The sequence below is a fragment of the Narcine bancroftii genome, chromosome 2 (genome assembly GCF_036971445.1).
Source record: "Narcine bancroftii isolate sNarBan1 chromosome 2, sNarBan1.hap1, whole genome shotgun sequence".
NCBI classification, from domain to species: domain Eukaryota; kingdom Metazoa; phylum Chordata; class Chondrichthyes; order Torpediniformes; family Narcinidae; genus Narcine; species Narcine bancroftii.
This window is the reverse complement of record NC_091470.1, coordinates 41,261,801-41,284,630: the sequence shown is the minus strand read 5'-3', so window position 1 is coordinate 41,284,630 and position 22,830 is coordinate 41,261,801. Positions and strand designations below refer to the sequence as shown.

General features: G+C 43.7%; 1 protein-coding gene across 1 annotated transcript in view; it reads right to left on the bottom strand.

The window, feature by feature from the left end:
• The window catches only part of LOC138753424 (kelch domain-containing protein 2-like), a 48,872-nt gene extending 26,324 nt beyond the window's left edge, over window positions 1-22,548 (bottom strand). Inside the window, exons 1-3 of the mRNA XM_069916394.1 lie at window positions 22,287-22,548; window positions 20,350-20,547; window positions 363-446 (exon numbers count right to left, since the gene is read on the bottom strand). Of these exons, the coding sequence (XP_069772495.1) occupies window positions 363-446; window positions 20,350-20,535 (270 nt within the window). The 5' untranslated portion in view covers window positions 20,536-20,547; window positions 22,287-22,548. The remainder of the gene's footprint in view (window positions 1-362; window positions 447-20,349; window positions 20,548-22,286) is intronic.
• Between the last annotated feature and the right edge of the window lie 282 nt (window positions 22,549-22,830).

Genomic DNA, 22,830 nt, shown 5'->3' with positions numbered 1-22,830 from the left:
GTATCTCACATTTTACGTCGTTTAGTTCCACTTGTTCCCAACCCAATGACACACATCCTCTTTGTTCTCTCCCTTTCTCAGAATATTTAAACAAGTTTGATTTCTAATTTTTCCTGCTTTTGATGAAAGATCATCAATCTGAACCAATTCAATTTCTCTATCAACACGTGCTGCTCAGTATTTCCACCATTTTCCGCTTTAAAGCGCCTGTTGTTTTTATACTTTTTGATTGACTGTTGCTACCTGTGAAAGGGTGGAGTCTGCTCACGTGCCCTAACATGAAAGCCACTCAGAAAACTCTAAATATCTTTTCACATTTTAAAACAAAAATCAATGAGTAAAATGTAATAGGAAACCAAAGCATTCCATTGTCCAGTTTCCATGTTGTAGATCCAAAGTTCTTCTCTTGGCAAATAAAAGTCACGAACACCTCGAATTGCAGCATTCTGCAAATAAAATGAAAAGCAATTCAGAATGAACATTCAAAACAATGACACCATTAGAAATTCATACATATTGACACTCAATGGAATACAGGCACTGTACTAAAAGATGTTTGAAGTTATACTTGTAAATCTGCTGGAGTCATTTACTGCATCTGGTGCTACCATTATGGCCTTCTCTGTATCAGAGATATTGGATGCAGACTGGGAGATCGCTTCACTGAGCACCTTCGCTCTGTCTGCATCAATGACAGGGATCTCCCAGTGGCCAACCATTTCAATTCTGCTCCCCACGTGATGGAATATTTGGAGATGTTTTTGGGAGATATTGGTAAAATTAGAGTCTTCTTTGGCTTGGCTTCGCGGACGAAGATTTATGGAGGGGGTAAAAAGTCCACGTCAGCTGCAGGCTCGTTTGTGGCTGACAAGTCCGATGCGGGACAGGCAGACACGATTGCAGCGGTTGCAAGGGAAAATTGGTTGGTTGGGGTTGGGTGTTGGGTTTTTCCTCCTTTGCCTTTTGTCAGTGAGGTGGGCTCTGCGGTCTTCTTCAAAGGAGGTTGCTGCCCGCCAAACTGAGGCGCCAAGATGCACGGTTTGAGGCGTTATCAGCCCACTGGTAGTGGTCAATGTGGCAGGCACCAAGAGATTTCTTTAGGCAGTCCTTGTACCTTTTCTTTGGTGCACCTCTGTCACGGTGGCCAGTGGAGAGCTCGCCATATAACACGATCTTGGGAAGGCGATGGTCCTCCATTCTGGAGACGTGACCCATCCAGCGCAGCTGGATCTTCGGCAGCGTGGACTCGATGCTGTCGACCTCTGCCATCTCGAGTACTTCGACGTTAGGGGTGTAAGCGCTCCAATGGATGTTGAGGATGGAGCGGAGACAACGCTGGTGGAAGCGTTCTAGGAGCCGTAGGTGGTGCCGGTAGAGGACCCATGATTCGGAGCCGAACAGGAGTGTGGGTATGACAACGGCTCTGTATACGCTTATCTTTGTGAGGTTTTTCAGTTGGTTGTTTTTCCAGACTCTTTTGTGTAGTCTTCCAAAGGCGCTATTTGCCTTGGCGAGTCTGTTGTCTATCTCATTGTCGATCCTTGCATCTGATGAAATGGTGCAGCCGAGATAGGTAAACTGGTTGACCGTTTTGAGTTTTGTGTGCCCGATGGAGATGTGGGGGGGCTGGTAGTCATGGTGGGGAGCTGGCTGATGGAGGACCTCAGTATTCTTCAGGCTGACTTCCAGGCCAAACATTTTGGCAGTTTCCGCAAAGCAGGACGTCAAGCGCTGAAGAACTGGCTCTGAATTGGCAACTAAAGCGGCATCATCTGCAAAGAGTAGTTCACGGACAAGTTTCTCTTGTGTCTTGGTGTGAGCTTGCAGGCGCCTCAGATTGAAGAGACTGCCATCCGTGCGGTACCGGATGTAAACAGTGTCTTCATTGTTGGGGTCTTTCATGGCTTGGTTCAGCATCATGCTGAAGAAGATTGAAAAGAGGGTTGGTGCGAGAACACAGCCTTGCTTCACGCCATTGTTAATGAAGAAGGGTTCAGAGAGCTCATTGCTGTATCTGACCCGACCTTGTTGGTTTTCGTGCAGTTGGATAATCATGTTGAGGAACTTTGGGGGACATCCGATGCGCTCTAGTATTTGCCAAAGCCCTTTCCTGCTCACGGTGTCGAAGGCTTTGGTGAGGTCAACAAAGGTGATGTAGAGTCCTTTGTTTTGCTCTCTGCACTTTTCTTGGAGCTGTCTGAGGGCAAAGACCATGTCAGTGGTTCCTCTGTTTGCGCGAAAGCCGCACTGTGATTCTGGGAGAATATTCTCGGCGACACTAGGTATTATTCTATTTAGTAGAATCCTAGCGAAGATTTTGCCTGCAATGGAGAGCAACTTGATTCCCCTGTAGTTTGAGCAGTCTGATTTCTCGCCTTTGTTTTTGTACAGGGTGATGATGGTGGCATCACGAAGATCCTGAGGCAGTTTACCTTGGTCCCAACAAAGCTTGAAAAACTCATGCAATTTGGCATGCAGAGTTTTGCCGCCAGCCTTCCAGACTTCTGGGAAAATTAGAGTAGGTTATATACATACACACACTTTAAAACAGATCTTATTTGAAATACTGAAGAATTCATATTCAGTGACTTTACAGAAACTATGGAGAATCCTATGCACATTTCACAAGCTAATTGAAACGATGTCATGAAATGAATAGGCTATTGTCTTGGAAGAACAACTGAGTCAGGTTGTCTGTTTTGGACTTTTTTTTGCAAGGCTTTTTGATCTCTCAGCAAAGTGCTCACTCAAGGGTCATTGAGAGGCTTCTTTACCTAAAACAACAGGTGGGAGCAGAATACTAACTCCTATTGTTTGCTGGAGAAGGAGGGGTTTTTGCAAGTGAGAGAGAGAAGGACATGTGGCTGGCAGTTGGAATCTCAGAGAGAGAGAAGAAGAGAGAAAAAGAGAGAGAGGAAGAGAGAGGAAGAGAGAGAGGAAGAGAGAGAGGAAGAGAGAGAGCAAGACAGAGAGAAAGAGAGAGAGAGAAAGAGAGAGCGAGAGCGAGAGCGAGAGAGAGAAAGAACAGTGTCAGCCAGGTGGAACTGAAAGAGAAGCTTCAGAGTGGCAGATGGCTGGAAGTGCTATCTGTCTGATGTAGTAGCCTGAAGGAAAGATGGGGCAAGTTTCATCAGTGAGACATTGAGGTGACTAATGGTGGTACCTCAGTTGTGGAAATCCTGGAACAACATATATCTCTCTCTGCAAACCTACGAGAACCTTCCTGAGTGGTAAACATTTACCTTTTGAGCACCAAAGCCTGGTGAACTTTATACATGTTAAATTCTGTGCACAGTATAAGAATTGCCTGGAACCAGTGAACTTGGAGGAATGAGAAGTGAGATTGAACTGTGAACCAAAGAACTTTTCTTAAATTTACACACACGTGCTTAGAATTAGAAGGGGGTTAAGTTAGGTTAGTTAAGTTAATAGTGATAAGTTAAAGTTTGATTCTGTTTTCATGTTTAAAGATAATTAAAAACAACTTTGGTTTAACTAACTACTTATCGTGGTGAATATCTATTGCTGTTGGGTTTTGGGGACCTTTGGGCTCATAACACCCACACCTATGCCACATGTTCATCCATGGCCTAATGCTCTGCCAAACCAAGGCCACCTGTAATTTGGAGGAGCAGCATCTAATAATCCATCTGAGCACTCTCCAACCAGATGGCATCAACATCGACCACTCCCCGTTCTCCCTCTTCCCTGTCCCTCTGGTTCCTTTCCTCCAGCACCCCACCCCCTTCCCTCTCCATGCAAAGTTAGCTTCCTCCCTCATCCATTTATTACCTCTTGCTTGTGAATCTGTGCTCCTTTCCCTGCCCCTACTCCCACCATTTTATTCAGCTACCTGCACACATTTTGCTCATACTTTAATGAAGGGCTAAGGCCTAAAACATTGGTTATACATTTTTTCTTTACTATATTTAAAGTACTGTGGCGGCCCGCTGCCACAGCGATCAAGCTGGTGCTCTGGGTAATGAGCACACCTAAAAGCCAGCAGACCGTGCAGCGGCACTGGCTCTAACAAGTGAACCGCCAGGCGAACAGCAAGGGCAGCAACCCCAAAATGGCACTGGCCCTGTTGCACAGCCAACATACAAGGACAGCGCGCGGGGAAGAAGATATTGTTATGCAAGGTGGTACCCGCATGCGGGAAACCCGTTTTTGTTATGCAGGTCATCACATCAGCAATTGGGGCAAACAGCAGGAATGCGAGAGGTATAAAAGTCAGGCTCAAGCCCCAATAAAACAGAGCTTAACCTGACTACACTCATGTGTCTTTCTTTCGAGTTGTGCGCGGCTACAATTGGTGACCCTGACAGTTTAAACAGCATCTAAACCCAATGATGAGCGAGCCAACAGCAGTTCACCCAGTCGCCCTCAAGCTGCCAATCTTCTGGACGAATCAGTCACTCGTATGGTTTGACCAGGCCGAGGCGGTTTCAGATCCAGCAGATCACAGCAGAGTCCGTCCGGTACTATCACATGTGAGTGCCCTGGACCAGGACACAGCAAGCCAGATGGCCAACTTCATCCAAGAGCCCCCACCGCCTTCAGGGACTTGCTAATCGAGACCTTCGGGCTTTCACAGCATGAGAGAGGGACATGTCTGCTCCATCTGGACGGGCTAGGGGGCAGGTCCCCCATCGGCTCTTGTGAATGAGATGCTGGACCTCCTGGGAAAACACGAGCCCTGCATCACATTCAAGCAGGCATTCCTGGAGCAACTGCCCGAGGACGTCCAATTGCTCCTGGCAGACGCTGACTTCAGCGACTCCCAGAAAGTTGAAACATGAGCAGATGTTCTGTGGAAACAGAAAAGAAAGTGCTCGGCACCCATGGGGTTCATCACTAAACCCTGCTGCCAGACCCATGCAGACCCACTGAAGGAACAGCGGCCCCACAGAGGAGGCAACACCAACAACCAGTGGTGCTTCTACCACCAAAGATGGGGCTCCGGAGTCCACTGGTGCAGGCCACCATGCATGTTCCAGGGAAACGCCAGGGCCAGCCGTCACTAATGCCCATGATAGCTGGTCATCAAGATAGTCTCTTCTATGTTTGGGACCGCTAGTCTAGACGATGTTTCCTTGTGGACACAGGAATAGAGGTCAGCATTCTGTCCCCATTGGGACAGGACACCAGGAACAGGCATTCAGGCCCCACGCTGAGGGTTGCCAAAAACAGCATGATCCTGACCGAAGGAACCCGCAAGGTCCACCTGTTATTGGGAGGCAGCCTTTTCTCGTGAGTGTTCATGCTGACCACAGTGGAAGAGCTGCTCCTTGGAGCAGACCCTGCATGCTCATAGCCCATTCCCTGAAGGCTCGGCGACTAGTCCACACTAAGACTTTCCAAACCTTCCCCCTCAAAGACACCAAGCTTCCAGCACTCCACCTGGACTGATGAGTACCACAAGGTCCTGGCAGAGTTCCCAACAGTGTTAATCCACAATTCACCATAGCGATGCCCCAACATGGAGTACAACAACATATCCCGACTCGGGGACCACCGCTCCATGCACGAGCAAGACACCTTCCTCTGGAGAAGATGCAACTGGCAAAGGAGGAATTCAAGAAAATGGAAGAGCTCAGCATTGTATGGCTTCTCCTCTGCACATGGGACCCAAAGCCACTGGCGGATGGAGACCATGCAGCGACTACTGCCGGCTCAACAAGGCCACAACACCAGATTGTAACCCTGTGCTGCACATCCAGGACTTTGCAGCTAACCTGCACAGGGCAAACATCTTTTCCAAAGTGGACCTCGTGTCAGGTTATCATCAATTCCCAGTACACCCCGATGATACCCCCAAGACCACCATTATCACCCCATTCGGCCTGTCTGAATTCCTGCGAATGCCATTCGAGCTGAAAAATACCGCACAGACCTTCCAGCAGCTGATGAACGCAGGGGGCCGAGACCTGGACGGCACCTTCATCTATTTAGACAACATCCTCGTGGCGAGCAGGAACACCTGACGCACCCCCGCAACCTCTAAACTCGTCTGAGCGAGTTCGGACTGACAATCAACCCAGTCAAATGCCAATTTGGGTTGGAGGTCATCGACTTCCTGGGCCATAGGATAACCAAGGAAAGAGTCACACCACTACTCAGTAGGGTGGAGGCCATCTGGCCCAGCATGACCAGGGAGCTGCAGGAGTTCATGAGGACAATCAACTTCTACAACAGGTTCATACCCTCAGCAGCCTGGATCACGCAGCCCTTGTTCGCCCAGATGGCAGGCAAAGTGAAGGACATCACCTGGGATGAGGAGTCAGCAGGGGCTTTCGTGAAGGCCAAGGAAGCCCTGGCAGGCGCCGTTCTTTTGGCACTTCCTAGGGAAGATGCTCCAAATGCCCTAACAGTGGATGCCTCAGGAACGGCGATCGGTGGAGTTCTGGAGCAGCAGATCGAAGGAGGTTGGCAGCTGCTAGCTTTCTTCAGCAAACATCTGCAGCCCCCAGAACTGAAGTACAGCGCTTTCGACAGAGAGCTACTGGTGCTGTACTTAGCCATCTACCACTTTAGGTAATTCCTCAAAGGCAGGTCTCTTATGGCTTTCATAGACTTTTGTCTTGGGCAAGATCTCTGAGCCCTGGTCAGCCCGCCAGTAGTGTCAGCTGTCTTACATCTCGGAATACACAACAGTTGTAAGGCACATTTCTGGCAAAGACAACGTGGTGGTTGACACATTGTTCTGACAGAGTATTCACACACTATCAAGGGGAGTGGATTTTGTGGCGCTGACGGAGGCACAGCAAGACGACAAAGAGATGCCCCAGTACAGGACAGCCATAATCAGGACTCCAGCTCCAGGACATCCCAGTCGGCACAGGTAACACCACCCACCTCTGCAACGTGGCCACCACCCTGGTCAGGCCTATCATTCCAGTGGTTTGGAGGCAGCAGGTTTTCAACTCCATCCATGGGCTGGCTCACCCATCTATCAGGACCACGGTCCAGCTAGTGGCCAACAAATATCTATGGCGTGGACGAAAAAAGGTTAGCGGGTGTGCGAAGGTGTACACGCAGAGCCAAACAGCCAAAGTACAGTGGCATACCAAGACTCCACTTCAGCACTTCAATCCCGCAGAACGAAGGTTCAAACACGTCCAGGATTTCCACGACCTGTTCACAATGGTCAACTGCTTCATCAGATGGCCATGAGCAGTCCTGCTGGCGGACACATCCACAACCACGTGCGCCAGAGCCCTCATCTCATCCTGGGTGGTATGGTTCAGGTTACCCTCCCACATAACATTTGACGGGGGGCCCAGTTCATCTCCAGTCTGTGGTCTGACCTCACCAGCCCGTGGGGTGCCCAGCTACACCACACAACAGCCTACCACCCACAGTCAAACGGGTTGGTGGAGTGTTTCCACAGGCACCTCAAGGTGGCACTCATGACCAGACTCCAAGGACCTAACTGGTTTTTTTTTTAAATTTTTTATTTTTCACACTATAAACCATATTGATCAAGATACATACATTTTCCTTCTTAAATATATAGTGTCGTTTTCTCCCCCCCTTCCCTCCTCCCCTCCCCTCCCATTTATTTAAAGTTCAGAATATAAGATACATTAAACCCGTCAAACAATGTTGTCACTCAATAAAAATAAACAAGAAATTCCACTCGGTCAGTTCTTTTCATTCTCTTCTTCTGTCATTTTAGGTGGTAGATGTCCACGGTAGGTTTTCTCTATTATGTTTCATGTATGGCTCCCATATTTGTCCAAATATTATAATGTTATTTCTTAAATTATAGGTTATTTTTTCTAATGGAATACATTTATTCATTTCTATATACCATTGTTGTATTCTCAACTTATCTTCTAATTTCCATGTTGACATAATACATTTTTTTGCTACAGCTAGGGCTATCATAACAAATCTTTTTTGTGCACCATCCAAATCAAGTCCAAATTCTTTGTTTTTTATGTTACTTAGGAGGAAGATCTCTGGGTTTTTTGTGATTTAATTTAATATCTGGTTTAGATCTTCCCAAAATTTTTTCACTTTCTCACATGTCCAAATTGCATGAATTGTTGTTGCCATTTCCTTTTTACAGCGAAAACATCTGTCAGATACTGTTGGGTCCCATTTATTTAACTTTTGAGGTGTAATGTATAACCTATGTATCCAGTTATATTGTATCATATGTAACCTCATGTTTATTGTATTTCTCATAGTTCCTGAGCATAACTTCTCCCATGTTTCATTCTTTATCTTTATGTTTAGATCTTGTTCCCATTTTTGTTTAGTTTTACCATTTGTTTCCTCTTTCTTCTTTTCTTGTAGTTTAATATACATGTTTGTTACAAATTTTTTGATTATGATTGTGTCTGTAATCACATATTCAAAATTACTTCCCTCTGGTAACCTCAGACTGCTTCCCAATTTATCCTTCAAGTAGGATTTCAGTTGGTAGTATGCCAACACTGTATCGTGAGTTATATTATATTTATCCTTCATTTGTTCAAAGGATAATAATTTATTTCCCGAAAAGCAATTTTCTATTCTTTTGATGCCTTTTTTCTCCCATTCTCTAAAGGAAAGGTTATCTATTTTAAAAGGGATTAGCTGATTTTGCGTCAGTATTAGTTTTGGTAGTTGGTCATTTGTTTTATTCCTTTCTACATGAATCTTCTTCCCTGTTGAGCAGATGATGCAATACTGGAGAATTCCTACGTTGTACCAATTTTTCATCCCATTTATATATGTTCAGGTATCTTCTCCCCTATTTTATCTAGTTCTAATCTAGTCCAATCTGGCTTTTCCCTTGTTTGATAAAAATCTGATAGGTATCTTAATTGTGCAGCTCTATAATAATTTTTAAAGTTTGGTAGTTGTAAGCCTCCTTGTTTATACCATTCGGTTAATTTATCTAGTGTCATATAGGGGTTACCCCCCCTTTCCATAAAAATTTCCTTATTATTTTCTTTAACTCCTTGAAGAATTTCTCTGTTAAGCGTATTGGTAATGCCTGAAATAAGTATTGTATCCTTGGGAAAATGTTCTTTTAATACAATTTATCCTTCCTATCAGTGTTAGTGGTAAGTCTTTCCAATGCTCTAAGTCGTCCTGTAATTTTTTCATTGGTGGATAATAATTGAGTTTATATAGATGGCCGAGGTTTTTATTTATTTGTATACCTAGGTATCGTATTGCTTGCATTTGCCATCTGAATGGTGATTCTTTCTTAAACTTTGAGAAATCCGCATTATTCATTGGCATTGCTTCACTTTTATTTCCATTAATCTTGTACCCCGACACTTCTCCATATTCCTTCAATTTCCTATGTAATTCCTTTATTGATATTTCTGGTTCTGCTAAGTATACTATAACGTCATCTGCAAATAAACTGATTTTATATTCCTTGTCTTTTATTTTCATCCCTTTTATTTTATTTTCTGTTCTATCAGTTTTGCTAGTGGTTCTATGGCTAATGCAAACAATAAGGGAGATAGTGGGCATCCCTGCCTTGTTGATCTGCTTAAGTTAAATTGTTTTGATATATATCCATTTACTGTCACTTTCGCCAATGGCCCCTTATATAATGCTTTAATCCAATTAATATATTTCTCTGGTAAGCTGAATTTCTGTAGTACTTTGAATAAATAATTCCATTCTACTCTGTCAAAGGCCTTCTCTGCGTTTAAAGCAACCGCTACTGTTGGAGCTTTATTTCCTTCTACTCCATGAATTAAGTTAATAAATTTACAGATATTGTCTGTTTGTCTTTTTTTAAATAAATCCAGTTTGGTCTAGATTTACTATTTTTGGTACATAGTCGGCTAATCTGTTTGCTAATAGTTTAGCTATTATCTTATAATCTGTGTTAAGTAAAGATATTGGTCTATATGACACTGGTGCGAGTGGATCTTTCCCTGTCTTTGGTATTACTGTAATTATTGCTGTTTTGTATGAATCTGGTAAGCTTTGTGTTTTATTAATCTGATTGATTACTTCCAGAAGGGGAGGAATTAATAAATCTTTAAATGTTTTATAGAATTCTATTGGGAATCCATCCTCTCATGGTGTTTTATAATTCAGTAGTTTTTTTATTATCTCTTGTATTTCTTCTATTTCAAATGGTTCTGTTAATTTATTTTGTTCCTCTGTTTGTAATTTCAGTAGTTCAATTTTAGATAAAAATTCATCTATTTTGTCTTTCCCTTTGTTTTCAGTTTGATATAATTGTTCGTAGAATTCTCTGAAGTTTTCATTAATCTCTGTTGGATTATATGTGATTTGCTTGTCTTTTTTCCTTAATGCCAATACCATTCTCTTAGTTTGTTCTGTCTTAAGCTGCCACGCTAGAATTTTGTGCATTTTTTCTCCTAGTTCATAATATTTCTGTTTTGTCTTCATTATGTTCTTCTCCACCTTATATGTTTGTAGTGTTTCATATTTTATTTTTTTATCTGCCAATTCTCTTCTTTTAGTTGTGTCTTCCTTCATTGCTAATTCTTTTTCTATATTTGCTATTTCCCTTTCCAACTGCTCTGTTTCCTGATTGTAGTCCTTCTTCATCTTAGTTACATAACTTATTATTTGCCCTCTGATGAACGCTTTCATTGTGTCCCATAGTATAAACTTATCTTTCACTGATTCCGTATTTATTTCAAAGTACATTTTAATTTGTCGTTCAATTAATTCTCTAAAATCCTGCCTTTTAAGTAGCATGGAGTTTAATCTCCATCTATACATTCTCGGTGGGATGTCCTCTAACTCTACTGTCAATAACAGGGGTGAGTGGTCTGATAATAGTCTAGCTTTATATTCTGTTTTCCTAACGGTCTTGCATGCGAGCTGATAACAGGAATAGGTCTAATCTTGAGTATGTTTTATGTCTACCCGAATAATATGAATATTCCTTTTCCTTTGGGTGTTGTTTCCTCCATATATCCAAAAGTTGCATTTCTTGCATCGATTTAATTATAAATTTGGTTACTTTGTTCTTTCTGTTAATTTTTTTCCCCAGTTTTATCCATGTTTGAATCCAAATTAAGGTTGAAATCCCATCCTATTAATATGTTCCCTTGCGTGTCTGCTATCTTCAAAAAAATATCTTGCATAAATTTTTGATCTTCTTCGTTAGGTGAATATACATTGAGTAAATTCCAAAACTCCAAATATATCTGACATTTTATCATTACATATCTCCCTGCTGGATCTATTATTTCCTCTTCTATTTTGATTGGTATATTTTTACTGATTAATATAGCTACTCCTCTAGCTTTTGAATTATATGACGCTGCTGTTACATGTCCTATCCAATCTCTCTTTAATTTCTTGAGTTCCACTTCAGTTAAATGTGTTTCTTGTACGAATGCTATATCATTTTTTTCTTTTTTCAGTAAATTTAACAGTTTCTTCCTTTTGATTTGGTTATGTATTCTATTAATATTTAAAGTCATATAGTTCAACATAGCCATTCCATACTTTGTTTATCTTTCCTTTCTGTTTCCTCATCATCACCTTTCCTTCTTATCCATTTCTGCTTTCTTTTTTTGAACACATTATAAGACAACATTTCTAAAACATAAAACATTTCCCTTATTCTCCTATCTAAAATTCTTTAACCCCACTATCCTCTCCCCTTCCTGAGTTGCCCTTTGTCCCTTGTCAGGCAACCACATCTCCCCTCTCCATTTGGATTTGCGAATTCACTCGCAAGCGTCAACCGATTTCGCAGTGACCGTAACTCTTCCCCACCCAGCCCCCCCAGAAAAGATTTTAATCTTTATATATAACAAAGGTCACTCTCTTAATTCCCCCATACTTCCTTTCTTTCCCTTCTTAGTTCTTACCTATATTCTATTTTTTTTAATAACATACACACACACGTATATATATATATATATATATATATATATATATATATACACACACACACACACACACACATATACACCTACATAACACAAATACATAGAGTTTGTGGTCATTTTTGTTCTCGTTACATATCTTCATCTCTCTGTCTGTTTTGTAGTTGTTCTGCAAATTTTCTTGCTTCCTCCGGATCCAAGAATAGTCTGTTTTGCTGCCCTGGAATAACTATTTTAAGTACCGCTGGATACTTTAGCATAAATTTATATCCTTTTTTCCATAGGATTGTTTTTGCTGTATTAAACTCCTTCCTCTTCTTCAGGAGTTCAAAACTTATATCTGGATAGAAAAAAAAATTTTGACCTTTGTATTCCAGTGGTTTTTTGTCTTCTCTTATTTGCCTCATTGCTTTCTCCAATATATTTTCTCTTGTTGTATATCTTAAGAATTTTACTAGAATGGATCTTGGTTTTTGTTGTGGTTGCGGTTTAGGGGCTAATGTTCTGTGTGCCCTTTCTATTTCCATTTCTTCCTGTAATTCTGGTCTTCCTAGGACCCTGGGGATCCATTCTTTTATAAATTCTCTCATATTCTTGCCTTCTTCATCTTCCTTAAGGCCCACTATCTTTATATTGTTTTTTCTATTATAATTTTCCATTATATCCATCTTCTGAGCTAACAGCTCTTGTGTCCCTTTAACTTTTATCAGATTCTTCTAATTTCTTTTTTTAAGTCATCTACTTCCATTTCTACGGCTGTTTCTCGTTCTTCCACCTTTCCACTCTTTTTCCTATATCTGACATGATCATCTCTAATCTATTCATTTTTTTCTTCTGTACTTTTTACTCTTCTTTTTATTTCACTGAATTCTTGTGATTGCCATTCTTCTACTGATTCCATATATTCTTTAAAAAAAAAATATCCATGTACTTGCCCTTCCCTTCATCTTCCATTTCTCTGTGTTCTTCCTCTTCTTCTTCTGAGTCCACTCCATGATCTGTGTCCTTTACCTTTGTCTCTTCTGGTTTTTTTGTTGGTTTGTTTGTTTTATTTTGTTGGGTATTTTTGGTCTTTTTATTTTTACTAGAAGTGTCTTGATGCTGGTCTTCTTCCTCTGGGTTGGTCATCTGTTGTTTCTTTGATTTATTTTTTCTCTCTTCTTTCTTGTTCTCGTTATTTTCTGTGTTTTCCTCTTGCTGCTTTGTTGTGGTTGTCAATTTCAGCTGTGGAGATCGACTCCTCAGCTGGTCCCCCCTCCCGTCAGTGTTATTTTTGTCTTGCGCATCGCGCACGCGCAGTTGCGCACTTTTGTTTGGCTCTGTGAGCCATTTTTGTAGTCCCGAGTTCGGGGCTTCAACTGACCTTAGGGAGCGGGCTTCTCTCTCCTTGGCGGGCCTCCTCGGACAGGTAAGCCCTTCACCTTCTTCTTCTGAAGTCCTTGCTTCTTCCCGTTGCTTTTGGCTTTTCTTTTTTCGCTGCCATTTTCTCCACACCTTTACTTTCACTTTATTTTGGTTTTTGTGTTTGTGCTTTTGTTTTTTCACTGTCTTTTTTTAAACTTTTCCAGAGAGGGCTGGAGTTCCCTGACCGGCCACTACTCCATCATGTGACTCCCCCAGGACCTAACTGGGTTGAAGAGCTACCATGGGCACTGTTGGGTATACTTATGCTCCCAAGGAGAACCTCAACAACTCTTTGGCTGAACTCATCTATGGAGCTCCACTAGTGGTCCCGGTCGTATCATCTCCAGGCAGACAGCAGGACAACGCAACAGCTCTCCTCTGCAAGCTGAGGGAAAGAGTCAGCAACCTGACCCCAACTCCACCTTATAGGCACTGACATGCGAGGACCAATGTACCCAAAGATCTACAGGACTGTGAGTATGTTTTCATTTGCAGGGGTCTGCATCATCCACTGCTGCAGAGGCCATATAAGGGTCTGTTCCAGGTTGTCTGTAACAGAGGAGCCACATTCGAGCTGGAGGACAGAGGCAAGATGGAGGCCTTCACTACAGACTAAAGCCGGCTCACCTGGACCTGGCGCGCCCTGTTGAGACACCAGCACCGCATTGGAGAGGCAGGCCACCGAAGCCTGAAGAGACTCTGCTTCCGAGCACCATGGACAATACTGTTGGTTGGGGGAGGCAGGGCGTCACGTGGCAGCCTGCCACTGCAGCGATCAAGCCAGCGCTCCAGATAGCAAGGGCATCTAAAAGCGCAGTTGCACTGTCCCTATCAAATGAACTGGCGGATGAACAGCAAGGGCAGCGTAAGGGCCAGCGACCCCAAAATGACGCTGGCCCCAGTGCATAGCCAACAGACAAGGACAGTGAGTGGGGGAGAAGGTATTTTCATGCAAGGTGGTAACCATGCGCGGGAAACCTCTTTTGTTATACAGGTCATTACGTCAGCAATTGGGACAAACGGCAGGAATGTGAAAGATATAAAAGTTCAGCTTGAGCCCCAATAAAACACAAAGCTTAACCTGAACTTACTCGTGAGTGGGTCTTTCTTTTGAGTAGTGCGTGGCTACAATATACTGTTTGACTTGCTAATTTTCTCCAGCATCATGTTTTTACCATATACAGTGCAACTCAGATTATCCAAAATCCTCATTTATCAAAAGTTTTTTCGGAGTCAAATTGACCGGGGATGTCAGGCTCCCAGTGGCAGCGGGGACCTCAAGCTCCCAGGCCTTGGTGGGAAGGTGTCAGGGATTAGCAGTGGCCTGCATTTTTTTTGGGTGAGAATTAAACATGATTTTAATGCTTAAAAATCCTTACCATGTTGTTTGTTGTTGTTTAAACACAGTTACAAGTGATTTGCTATTGCTACTGGCTGTTTTTAAAAAATGACCTGTTCTCTGAAAAAAAAACATTTATCTGAAATGGGCCCAGTCCAGACTATTTTAGATAATTAGAGTTCTACTGTACACTAATCCTACATTAATAAATTTTTTTAAAAATTCTTGCTTTTTAAAAAAAGTCAACTCCTCTTTGATTCTAGCACTCACCTATGCAATTAGAGTCAATTTACAGTGGCCAATTAACCAACCAATTTGTATGTCCTTCTCGGGGAAACCAGAGCACCTGGAGGAAACTCTTGTGATTGCAGAGAGAATGTGTAAACACCACTCAGGCAGACAGCACGCGAGGTCAGGATTGAACCTGCGTCTCTAGTTCTGTGAGGCAGAAGCTTGACTAGCTGTAACACACAAATATACACACACACAAAATAAACAATTTTAAAAAGCTGCTGGGACAAGTTACAGTGGCTTGAAATCTGATCTGGATATTTTAAATAAGAATTAAAGATTAGAAAGTAAAACTATAATTAACTCAAAGATCATAGCTAATGCTGCAACTATCTCTTCCCTCACTTCCCACAGCAACCTTGGTCACATCTGGCCCTGGGGACATCAATCTTGAGGTTTTAAGATCCAACACTTCCTCTTCCTTAATCTCCATATTGTCCAGCACACAAGCCTAATCCATTCTGACCTCACTCTGATCAAGGCCCTTTCCTTTTCAAAATATTCATTTAGGACCTGTCCAACCTCCTCCACCAAGCACATATTGCCTCCTTTAGCAGCTTCACCTTCACTCGTCATCCATCAGTTCTTCACATATGGATAGAACGCCTTGAGGTTCTCCTTAATCCTACATGTTGAGACCTTCTCATGCCTCACTGTGAGCTCTCCCAAGTCCTTTCTTAAGCTTATTCCTGTTTACCATGTACTTCTCATAAGCCCTTCCTGTTTTCTTCTTCATCTTGACCAGCTGCCTCATCTGTTTTGTCAGCCATGATTCCCTTTTCCTGCCATCTTTTCCCTTTCCCAATTGGGCAAACCTATCTTGAACCCAGCACGTGGTCCCTAAACTTCCTCCACATTAATTCTGTGCTTTCACCCTTGAACATCTGTTTCCAATTTACTTTCACTAGTTCCTGTCTCAACCCATCATAATTATCCCTTCCCTAATTTAACACTTTCTCATTTTGTCATCTTTTATCCTTATCCATAGCTATGCTAAATCTTCGGGAGTGTGGGTACTCTCACCAAAATTCACCCCTACCAAGAGGTTCACATCCCCAGAATTAGATCTAGTATGGTCTCTCCTCAAGTTGGTTGGTCCATGTGCTGTGACAGGATTCCTCCTTGAACACACTTGATAAATTCAGCCTCATCTATCCCTCTTGCAGTCAGGAAGTGCCAGTTAATATTAAGGAAGTTGATGTCTCCCATAGCTACAACCATGTATTTCCTGCACCATCCAAAATCTGATAATTTATTTACTCCTCAGTTTCCTGAGGGCTATTTGGGGGGGTCTATAAACTACTTCTAGTACAGTGATTGCTCCCTTCTTATTTCTGACTTCCACCCACACCATCTCAGTATACACTCACTCTGCAGTGTCCTCCCTTCCTATAGCCGTGATGCTATCCCTGACCAGTACTGCTACTACCCTCCCCCCCACCCTATTCCTTTTAAAACATCAAAACCCGGTAGCTGCATCAGCCAATCCTCCCCTTGCTCCAGCCGTCTCTGTAATGGCCACCACATCGTAGTTGCACATACTGATCCTAAGTTCATCCTCTTTATTCCTTATACTCCTAATGTTGTATAGGCACATTTCAACCCTTCTTACTGACTACAACCAGACGCACTAAACAACTTATACGTGCAGTAAATAAGACCACCTCTCCTCCAAGTGACCAGGTGCTAGGTCTTGTAGTGATCGACGTGAAGAGAGAGCTAAACAAGGTCAACCCGTGGAAAGCTGTTGAACGAGTGCTCTGGGGATGTGGAGCTCAGCTAGCAGACGTTCTCACCGACATCTTTAACATCGCCCCGAGAAGTGCTGTGGACCCAACATGCTTCAAAGCTGCCACCGATGTCATTGCGCCGAAGTCGGCTGTGTCCGACCTCAATGATTACCGTCCTGTCACATGCTCGTCCATCATCATGAAGTGCTTCGAGAGGCTCATCATGGAGCACATCAAGCTCCAGCTACCCCAGGCACTAGACCCCCTGCAGTTTGCATACAGACCTAACCGCGCTACGGACCATGCCATCATCACTGCCCTCCATTTAACCCTCACCATCCAGAAAACAAAAACTTGTATGTTCAAATGCTGCTTATTGACTTCAGCTCAGCAATGAACACAATAACGCAGTACCTGATAATGAAGTTGAGCCTGTTGGGTCTAATCACCACCCTCTGCAACTGGATCCTTGAATTCCTGTTGGGGAGACCTCAGACAGCCCAGATCAGTAACAGCATCTCCAAGACCATCACACTGAGCACAGGGGCCCCCCCCCAGAGCTGAGTGCTGAGTCCACTGCTGTTCATTCGGCTAAACCACGACTGTGCATCTAAACACAGCTCAAACCATATCATCATGCTCACTGACGACACAACTGTGGTGGGCCTGATCAGTAAGAATGATGAGTCAGTCTTGTTACGGAGTCCAGAGGACCCCATTAACCAGCAGCAATAGATATGCACCACAACACAGGGTACTTAAACAAAAGTAGTTTTTAAATGTATTTGAACAAGAAAACAGAATTAAACATTAACCTACTTATTCCACACCCCCCCCCCCCCCCCACCTCTAATACTAAGCACAGGTGTGTGTAATGTGTTTTTAAGATTAGAAAAGTTCTTTGGATCACAGTCCAATCTCACTGGTTGCAGGCAATTCTTGTTCTGTGTGCAGAAGTTAGCATTAAAGTTCACCAGTCTTTGGTGCTTAACAAGGGTTCTTATTGGTCATCAGAGAGAGATTCCTTTTTGATCCAAGACATCCGCACCTGATTCTTGTTTAATCAGTCTTGCTGATGAAACTTGCCCCATTCAGGGTTCTCCAGATGATCCTCCTTCTTTCAGGTCACCCTTCAGACAGCCAGTCTTCTCTTTTGATGAGGCAGTCTTCCAAATGTTTGCCAGCTTTGTCCTTCTGGAACTGATTTCTGTCTCCTTTCTCCCAGTTTCACACCTTCCCTCTCTGAGAGCAAAAACTGTTCTGTCTCTGCCTGCAAAAATCACATGCTCTCCCAGGCAAGCTGTATGCTGATACTTTATTGCTCTTTTGCAAAAAGCACGCTGCAAAAGTCTTGCAAAAATTCTGTGTTTTAAAATATGTGTGTGCAAGCTGCTCTTATAACCCTTCCCAAAACACATCTAAATTCTCTGTCACAGCATACAGAGATGATGTGCAGTCACTAATGGATTGGTGAACAGCCTAAAACATGTATCTGAACATTTAAAAAAAACCCAAAAGAGATGGTTGTCAATTTCAAGAGGGGGAACCACACTCTGCTGACCATTGACGGCTCCACCGTTGAGGTCGTCAAGGGTATCAAGTTCCTTGGAGTGTATCTCACAGGTCCCTTAATACAAGCTCCATAGCCAAGAAACCCCAGCAGCACCTCTACTTCCTGCGAAGGCCAAGAAAAGTTCATCTCCCACCCTCCATCCTCACTACATTCTTCAGGGGATGTATTGAGAGCATCCTGTGCAACTGCATCAACCCCTAGTTTGGAAGCTGTGCCTCCTCGGACCACAAGATCCTGCAGAGGAGAGTGAAATCAGCGGAAAAGATTAGTGGGGACACTCTTCCTACCATGGACATTTACAACACTCATTGCAGGCAAAAGACAATAAACATTGAAGGACTCTACACACCCCTCAAGTAAACTGTTCTCCCTTCTGCCATCTGGTAGGAGGTCCTGCAGCACTTGGGCCCTTACATCCAGATTGGGCAATAGCTTTTCCCCCAAGTCAGAATTTAAAAAAATACTTAGCATCATGCTTTGACCTTCTGTCCTCTTCTCTGCACTCATATTCTAGTTCCTACCCCCCCTCCCCAACAGCTCTAGCAAACCTGCCCGCCAGGATACTGGTTCCTTTCCAGTTCAGGTGCAGTCCATCCTTTTTGTGCAGGTCAGACCTTCCTCAGAAGAGATTCCAATAATCCACAAATCTCAACCCCTGTCCTCTGCACTAACTCTTCAGCCATGCATTCATCCGCTTCAATTTCCTATTCCTGCCCTCTCTGGTGCATGGCACAGGCAGTAATCCTGAAATTACCACCCTTGAGGTCCTACATTTTAACTTCTTTCCTATTCCCCTATATTCCTTCTTCAGGACCTCATCACTACTCCTATCTATGACATTGGTCCCCATGTGGACCACGACATCTGGCTGCTCACTCTCCTCCTCCAGAATCCTATGAACTCTGTCAGAAACATCTCTGACCCTGGCGTCTGGAAGGCAATTTACCATCCAGGAGCCTCAATCTCATTCACAGAACCTCTTATCTGCTCACCTAATCAACGAGTCCCGAATCATTATAGCTCTCCTCTTCTCCCCTGTTTCTTTCTGAGGCAAGGGGACAGCCTCTGCATCAGAGACGTGACCACCAAGAATTGTCCCTGATAGATCATTTCTCTCCCCCCCCCCCCCAACAGAATACATTGTTGTGGGGAACGGGCACAGGGGAGCTCTGCACTGTCTGCCTATTCCTCTTCCCTCTCCTAACAGTCACCCAACTACCTGCCCCTGATTTTGGGGATGACCATCTCCCTGAAATTCCTCTCTTACTACCTCTGCTTCCCAAATGATCTGGAGTTCCTCCAGCTCCTGTTCCCTAACTCGGTCTCCCAGGAGCTGCAGTTGGACACACCTCTTACAGGTGTAGTCATCAGGACAATTTCCCACATGCTACACTCAGATCATTCCATTGCTCTAGCTGCTGTCTCCATTAACTCTTCCCAATTTTAAATACAAAGATCTTACCTGGCCTTATCATGCTGGAAACAAGTTTGCCCTCTTCTCGCTGAAACCTCGTGAGCCAAAGCCCCCATCCCTCTTCCAACTTGAGCCACACTCTATCACCTGCTCCTCTTGAGCTTCCTGTATTTTTTATTTGTCCCTTATCTTTATTACTCCTCTCACCAATCACTGTTCTGTTTAATCCTTAAACAGAATGTCATCCAGGCCTGGGGTTTATCAGCTCTCACGTATCACATGACGTTGAACACCTCCTCCTTCTTAATGATGACCGGCAATAAGTTAATTATATACTCCTTCCTGAAATTACGGTCTTCCATCTCCCTCTCATATATCTGAGAAACATTGTTAACAGATCTTGCTCACATTGCCTATCTAAACATGAACACAAATGCTTTTTGTCCTCAAGGGGGCCCACTTTATCCAATTACCCTTTTGGTCTGATATTCTTAAAGAAGATCAGTAATAATAAATATTGAGTATTTCTGCAAATTGCTCCTTTAATGAAGTTACTCCAAAATGAGCAAATTGTATGGTACCATAATTTTTCAAATGAACTTCATTTAAATTATTGGCTCAGAAGATTACCCAAACTCATTTTTACATACCTTTTAAAAGATAAACAACATTTGATCTTTACACTTGTAAGTAAGAAAATACTGAGTTGTGTCAATTTCATAATTTAAACATATAAGTAAAGTTTCATACTCTCTTACCTTATAGCCACCCAGGATGTACATATAGTTTCCGTATGCTACAGCAACATGTCCACTACGTTCTTCTGGTATAGAATCATGAAACGTTGATAGTTGAATTCTAGCCTGGAAATAATCTGGAGCATTTTCTTCCTCTTCATCCTCGTCCTCCTCAACTACAAATAGGTCTTCATCTTCATTAGCCATATTTCACACTTTCTAGACAAAAGCAATTGTTTAGAAGTAATGCAACATCATGAGCACAGAAGTACAGCAGTACCTGCACGAGAGAGGGATTGCTACCAGCCGCATTACAAGTTACAATCCCAGGGGGAATGGACATTGAAAGGGAAAATGCCACTATCTGGAAAACGGTCCTCTTGACTTTAAAAGCAAAAGACCTGCCTGTTACTAGATGGCAAGAAGTGTTGCCAGAAACCCTACACACTATACATTCTTTGTTACCCCTCCATATATTTCCATAATCTTCTTCTGCGAAGCCAAGCCAAAGAAAGAAACTGCCACTAACATGACCGTATCTTTTCTTTCACAAGGAAAGCCACGATGGGCAAAGTGCTCCCGAAATGGATGATGACACCGGGACCTGTTCTCCTCCGGAAGCACTGCAGACCCCACAATGCAGACCCGCTGGTGGATCAAATGGAGTTGAGGCACGTGAACCCTCAGTACGCCTTTGTCACATTTCCAGATGGAAGAAAAGACTTGGTGGCCACCAGGGATCTTACGCCGGCAGGATGTGTGAACAACGCGGAGGAAATACCGATGTCTACTGATCAACAAGGAGCGCAGCAGCAGTCACTAGAACAGTCGTCCATCGAGTCACCCCAGAGGACTATACCACCAACCTCGGAAATCAGGACCCTGGGTTCACCTGCCCCACAAAATATCATCACCCTAGACTTGATGGCAGGACCTAATCCCATACAAGAGGATCCCCAGCCCACACAGCCACATGGCCATCTAGTACTTCCCACTCCCACACCTCCACCAAGAAAGACCGAAAGGCAGACTGCACTCCCCACCCCTATACCACTGAAAGGCAGACTACACTCCCCACCCCTATACCACTACTGAGGAGGTCCAGAAGGTAACGGAAGCCACGAAAAATTTTGGACATGAACTGACAAACAAGGGGAGGGGAGGGGGAATAATTTTTTTAAGGGGGGGTGATATGTAATTATAGGTCACCAGGGGTCATCACCAGTGACTTTGTATATAAAGCAGTCCAGAGCCACAGTCTAGCCTTCCAGGTTCGTCTTGCAGAGAGATAAGTCCTCTTAGTGTACATATTAGTTTATTAAGGCTGTCTTATGGTCGCACTGCTGGTGTGATTATTATCAGTACACTTCTCAATAATTTTCTATTTAAAAACATATCTACTTTCTTCTTCAAAATAATCTGTGACATAGCTGCAACAACCATGTAATATGGTGAATTTCACAGGTTCACCCAACACTGACTCAAGTTTTTCTTCCTCTCCCATCTGTTCATCCTGCCTTGTAACCAATCTAGGACTCCTTGTTCTGGGCAACCTTGCGTTTCTGAGGCAAGGAGTTCCAAAGCCTCACAACTCTTGAGAGAAGAAATACTTCCTCATCTCACTCTTCAGTAGGCAGTCCCCTGGTTTTGGACTCCTGGTCATCCTTCCAACACTCACCCTTGTCCAGACCTCAAAAAAATCTTCTACTTCGGTAAGATCACCTCTCTCTGTGAACTTCAAGTCCAGACCCAGTTGACTTTAGTCTTTCTTCAGAAGACAATCTCCCCATTCATGGATCATATCTTCCCTGCCAATAACAAGGACAAGTCTTTCCTTGAACAAAACTAGACATAGTTATGCAATTTTGGAGTTTTACAGCATGCTGTAACTGCAGGGTTAATGGCTCAGACGGGTGCATTGGATTAAAGGAGGGAAAACATAATTTACTTGTACTAACCAAGGTACAGCCCAAAGCCGAGGGTGACAGGGAGACAGGCCACAGACGAAGAAAATCCAACAGATGACAGGAGCCAACTCTGCTCCGACTTGCAGCAATCTCAAGCGAAGTCACCACAACCTGGCGGCAGCGCAGCAGCAGTCCACATTCACTCCAATTTCCCCACTCCGACTGGACGAGGCGTCCCGCTTGTTTACAAACCACCCCCTCCTCCTCCTCCCCCTCCCCTCGCACGGCGCCACACAGACAGCGGTCCTGCAGAGGACTTCCGGTGGACGAGACCCGAAGCGCAACGGACGAACCACACACAGACCGTCAAGGGGAAGAGCGCGAAACTCGCCACACTTGTTTGCCGGAAGAACTCCACGGCGCCCCGCGCGGTCACGTGATTCGGGCGTTCATGTGACCTGCTGACACGGCCGGGGATAGAACGCTTCCACATATTTCAGATGCATTGTCAGTGACGTCACATACAACCCTGAGATTCTTTTTTCCCTGCAGGCGAGGCTGCAATATTTTATTGGTGGTGCGGAAAAAAAAACTA